This window comes from Corythoichthys intestinalis, chromosome 5 (genome assembly GCF_030265065.1).
Source record: "Corythoichthys intestinalis isolate RoL2023-P3 chromosome 5, ASM3026506v1, whole genome shotgun sequence".
Taxonomy (NCBI): Eukaryota; Metazoa; Chordata; class Actinopteri; order Syngnathiformes; family Syngnathidae; genus Corythoichthys; species Corythoichthys intestinalis.
The window spans coordinates 44,731,449-44,737,448 of record NC_080399.1 but is presented as its reverse complement, the minus strand read 5'-3'; the positions used below and the strand labels follow the sequence as shown (position 1 = coordinate 44,737,448).

General features: G+C 39.9%; 1 protein-coding gene across 1 annotated transcript in view; it reads right to left on the bottom strand.

Moving 5' to 3' along the window:
- Nucleotides 1-242: 242 nt before the first annotated feature.
- LOC130916131 (alpha-aminoadipic semialdehyde synthase, mitochondrial-like) overlaps nt 243-6,000 on the bottom strand; it is a 47,374-nt gene continuing 41,616 nt past the window's right edge. The window contains exons 23-24 of the mRNA XM_057836599.1: nt 4,640-4,816; nt 243-1,669 (exon numbers count right to left, since the gene is read on the bottom strand). Of these exons, the coding sequence (XP_057692582.1) occupies nt 1,545-1,669; nt 4,640-4,816 (302 nt within the window). The 3' untranslated portion in view covers nt 243-1,544. The remainder of the gene's footprint in view (nt 1,670-4,639; nt 4,817-6,000) is intronic.

Below are 6,000 nucleotides of genomic sequence, written 5' to 3'. Positions count from 1 at the left end.
CTTCAATAAGCTCAGACAAAGAAAACGTTTGAATTTAAATGAAAAATATTCAAATGAGCTTCACCCTCCTAAATCTTCAAGGTGTTCTTGACCCTTGAACTCGTGTGTTGTGACTGCAAAGCCTAACCTTTGACCTGTGGTGTTTGTGAAGACGAGTTTGTGGGTCACTACGCTAATCCGTAAATCCACTCCATATTAAAAAAAAAAAAAAAAAAAAAAAGAGCAAAACACAAAAACAACAATTGTCTGCAGGATTTTAATAACAAACTTTAAGCTTTTACATGTGTGCAAGAAGAAACCGGAAAGGGGGGAACGTGTCAAAATATGCGCAACTAACGAGCAAAACGGTCAAAATAAATAACGAAAGAGAGCTAAAAGAAAAAAATCAGTTGTTTCCCCACACACATTCTTGTTGAAGTCTCCAATTAATGTTCTTGTAACATTAGTCTTATTTCATACTTTACTTCAAACTCATAAAGCAGTCTTTTGACCTCTTCATAAAGATTTTTTTTTCTTGACCTAGAAATGCAGCATAGAAATATATATTCTTATATATCGGTATATTCCAGGGAACATGACAGTTCGTAATTTTTTTTTTTTTTAAAAGATGCTGTTAAGTAACATCCTCATCAGTAGCATGACATTCATAATAACATTCATCATGATGACAATAACAATACACAAACCCTCACTCCCAATTTTTTTTTCCCAAATGAAAAAGTTCTTTCTAAATTTGGCTTCATTTGGGCAGATTCCCTCATGTGAAATTGTGAAATCAAAGGCTTTGGATTTGATTTCATGTTCAATTTGGGCATGGGTCCCTGAGACAACACGTCGATAAACATGCCCATCCATCTTCATTTCAAACTGAAACTGGTAGCAGGGGATAATTGTGCTTTTTATTGTTCAAACTTTACACCACCAAAACGGCTGTCTGTTTTTTAATCCCTGAGATTTTTTTGTGTGCCCTGTTTTATATATTCCCACTCAATTTCCTGTTGGTCTACAGATATTGGTGTCAGGGTCTATTTCCCCCCCCCCCCCCCCCCCAAATCGGCTCCTTCATACCAAAATGAATGACTTCTGGTCAGTTGCCAGCAAAGGTTCTTGAGACTTTATGGAGTGTCCTGCTATTGAAGAAATTAATTAATTAATTAAAGAATTTCATGTTGATGGGTAAAACAGGTTGCGGGATAATCACACCCCCCACCCCCTTCCTCCCAACATATCGCTTAGTGTGACTATGAATGAAATGGGTACTTTTAACCAAAATGGCCCACTTCTTTAACAATTTCCTATATAGGCCCTTTGGACCTTTTTGTTCACGCAGTATCCATTCAACTTCATGTCAATGGGTGAAACTGATGTCAACTCTACAGAGGTTGCTTTAGGTGACAAATGAATTCCTTGTCACCAGGATGCATAAAAATGGGGTCACGCTGAGCTCCCTAGAAGCAACTGATTGTTCCGAAGCATAATAAACAGCATTGAAATTTAAATCTCGAGGGCCCGAGCACTACCTAGTGCTCGAGCACTAAAAAGAATCATGAAGATTCGACCAGGGTGCTGGTGGTGGTGATGTTCAGGCCTTCGTCCTTGAGACGCTTCAATGCGGGCACGTAGATCTCCTTACTCATGGGTAGCAAGACACCCTTGGAACATATCTCACCTAAAAACAGACAAAAAGAATTTGTGTAAAACCTGTGTGTGAATACTAAGGAGTTGACGCGAAATATCAAACATTGTAAAATTATAGTAGAATATTAGTTTTTGTGTGATTGTTTTTTCACTAGTTGGTTTCCTCCATCAATCCATCATCTCGTGCCTATGCCGGGGTTGGGTCGCGGGGTCAGCAGCTTCAGCAGGGAAGCCCAGACTTTCCTCTCCCCAGCCACTTCAACAGGCTCCTCCGGCGGGATCCCAAGGCGTTCCCAGGCCAGCCGAGAGACACGGTCTCTCCTGCGTGTCTTGGGTCGTCCCCGGGGCCTCCCGCCGGTGGGGCATGCCCGGAACCCCTCTCAAGGAAGGCGTCCAGGAGGCATCCGAACCAGATGCCCGAGCCACCTCAACGTGGAGGATTTGCGGTCCCTCCCAGATGACCGAGCTTCTCACCCTAAGGGAGCGTTCGGACACCCTGCGGAGGAAACTCATTTCGGCCGCTTGTATCCGGGATCTTGTCCTTTCGGTCACGACCCACAACTCGTGACCATAGGTGAGGGTAGTAACGTACACAGACTGGTAAATGGAGAGTCCCTTTTCACCACTACGGACCGGTGCAGAGTCAGCGTCACCGCAGACGCTGCACCGATCCGCCTGGCGATTTCCAGCTCCCTCCGACCCTCATCGTGAAGGTACTTGAACTCCTCCACTTGGGGCAGGATCTCATCCCCGACCCGGAGAGGGCACGCCACCCTTTTCCGACTGAGGACCATGGTCTCGGATTTGGAGGTGCTGATCTTCATTCCAACCGCTTCCCACTCGGCTGCGAACCGCTCCCGTGAGAGGGTTATTTTCCTTTGGAACTTTATTCAGGTTTTCATCATCAGATCAATGGGCCCCCAATTACAGTATTTTCAGTGGATTTTCATCATAAGTGAATGTTGATCGTCGAACATGGTGAAATAGTTGGGGAAATAAATGATTGTAAGTCCGCCACTGCCCTGTTGACAGGACATCCGCCCAAATTACAGAGCAGACCGAACAGGCTTGAGTTGTTAATATCCACCTAGCAAGAAAATACCAGCAGGAGATAAATGAAGTTCTCTTTGGTTGAGAGTCTCAAAATAACTAACCCAGCAAACATGCTTAGACACTCTCAAAGGCAGGCACATTAACATACTGTACAATGCAGGAAGGCTTCAAAGACCAAGACAAGAAAGACTGGCTAGGCAGAAGTTATCCTATCTGATGACTAACTATGTGTAGAACAAGAAAGCATAAATGTTAACTGCATGCATAACTATTGCAACAATTATTTTCTTTTTTTTAAAGAAAGAATAACCCGGTCATTTGATGAAGGAGGGGAGAAGCATCACAGAGTCTATAATAAAGATAAATGTGATGTTAAATGTTAAGTAATTCATGGTCATTTATTATACTGTATTCATTGAAAACTGCTTATTTATAGTTAGTCCTAATGCATATTTTGTTCCATTTTTGGCATGTTTTTTTTTTTTTTTGAGATTTTGTAAAAATCTGCTTTTAGTTGCATTCTGAAAGATCACTGGGATGGATTAATCAATAAAATAAGGCTCCACGATAATTGAACTGAACAAAGGTGACACTTAAAGAGGCAGCATGGTGGATGAAGGATTAGCATGTCTGCCTCACAGTTCTGCGATCAAGGGTTCCATACCAGGGTCTGGCCTTCCCATTCAGAGGTGGGTAGTAACGAGTTACATTTACTTGAGTAACTTTTGGAAACAAAAAAACGTACTTCTAAGAGTAGTTTTACCAAGCCATACTTATTACTTTTACTTGAGTAAATTTGTGAAGAAAAACACTTCTCTTAATCAACTACTTTGGGCAACACTAGTTTTTACAGTTTTCCTCCTTAGTCTACATATGAGATTGTACTTTTTTTTTTTTTTTTGTCAGCGACACCAACAGTGGCACTACCAGTTTCACCAATGAGACGACTCAAGACTTAACTTGCCATTCTAGGGTCACGCCGGCCTGTTCAATAATGTGGCGTCTTTAAAGCACCGTAAAGAATTAAGTATTTGACATAGAGCGCTGCCGTCAACATATTTGATTTTAACCTCTCTAGCAGTTTTTATTAGGCACTGATTGACCACGGAAAACCGGAGATAAGATCCTTTTAGTTTCCTTTAGTTTCATAATAGGAAATATGTTTTCTCCTCAAGAGGGCACTCATGCTCTTTGGACAAATGATGCTTTATTTCTATAATTTTTTTCTCTTACAGGAATTTAATGATTTTTTTTTTTGGAATGTCTTTGGCTTAACGTGATTATCTAGTATGTTATCGTATTCTTGTTCGAATAATAAAAATAACAGTTCATATAGATAAATTTGTGCTGAGAAAAAAAATGCAAATCAAACATTGTAAGCAGTTACTCACAATGTTACTTATTACGTGAGAATTCTTTTCACCAAATAGTTTTTTTTTTTTTTTTTTAACTTGAGTACATTATTTTTACTTGAGTACATTATTCGGCTACTCTACCAACCTCTGTTCCTGTGTGAATTTTCTCCGAGTACTCTGGTTTTCTCCCATATCCCAAGAACATGCATTGCAGGCTTATTAAATACTCCAAAATTTTCTCAAAGTATGGTTGTGTGCAGGAATGGTTATTTGTCAGTACAGGGTGTACCCCCGCTTCCTGCCCATAGTTAGCTTGGACAGGCTTCTGCACGCCCGCAACCCTCTTTAGGGTAAGCAGTACACAAGATGAATGAATGACACTTAAAAAGGTTAACAAAGTAAATGTATATAACCTATCAGAATTGAAATTCTTTTGTGAAATTTTGGGAATGTGGAGAAATGCGGAATCATCTAAAATATCTGCATTCACTATGGAATTCAGAAACAAGGATTTGGGGAAAGTAAAATAAATGGTAAGTGAATTTTTTGAAGTTGGAACATGGAAATGTGGGTCAATGAGATGTTTAACTGACCATCGAGGAGCATGCGTGCGGCAATGGCGGCGGGGTATCCGACAGTCTTGGCCATGGCAGAGAATCGTCCATCTTCGCCGTACACCACCAAACTGACACATTTGTTCTCCAGTTCGCCTGTCGGGTGACGGAGGCCAAAGTCGCTACGCAGCACAATCATGTCGCGCTCACCGCTTCCTGAACAGGCACACATGTGCAAACACAGACTTTTCCATTTTAATGAATAATTAAACATTATGATTCTTATTTCTAGTGATACACGATAATACATTTTTCAACCGATACCGATAACGGATAATTTCCTCCTCGTTCCAACCGATAATGTCAAGCTGATAATTCTATTAAAAGATTTATGTAAACTTTTAATGTATACACAAGACAAAATATTACTGTGCAAAAATGTAATTTATTGCTCTTTATTTTGACATCAAATGTGAACAAGTAGTAAATTCCAACATCTAAATAAAGACAGATTGTCTGACATTGTGTAATTGTAAACTTTTAGCAACAATTACTTTGAGTAAATACCTAAGTTACACAAAAATGCCTTTAAAGGTAGGCCATTCCTAACATATAACATTACTACACTGCAAAAACACACCTCCTTAAACTAGTCAAATTCCCTTGTTTTCAGTGTAAATCTATTGGAAGTAAGTGAAATTACATATCTGCCAGCACTTCAAGTATATTTCAATGAGATTTCTTGAAGAAAAATAGCTAGCTGAAAATAAGCTTAACAGCCTTATTTTGAGCAATAAATTATAGTCAATCCTAAAAAAAAAAATTGTCAGAAATGTACTTTATTCAAGAATGGGTATGGTTCAAAACATTATTTTAAATTTTTCTTGATTTAGGTGAAAAATGACCTTTTTTTTTTTAGATGGCTAAATATGAACAAATGGCAATATTTACTTCAAGTAAGTGGAATAATCTGACGCATTCATCTATTAACTAGTCTTTAAGACTCAAAACAAGATGGAGAAAATTGTTTGACTAGATTTAAGAAGACTGATCTGATTAAGACGTCATAAATTTACAGCATACTGAATGCATTACTGACTGGCTGACTTCTTTGTGTGGTTTGGTGCATGTTACAATTATCATCTAACCAGCATGCTTATTTGACATCATTTGTCTGATATGATCGGCATGTTTTTCATGAGGAATGGTGATCGTATAAACTGCATTATGGTTTTATCCGGGGCTTGGGCTCTCTGTTCACTTCGACATCCCCTCCCACCTGTGCCCTTCAGTCCGTCCGGCCGCCAAATTAGCAAGCGCGCCAGGCCTCTGTCTGGCCGTAGTGCTCGATGGGTTGAACCGGGGGCACCTATGTTCGTACCGGATATCCACCCGCCCCG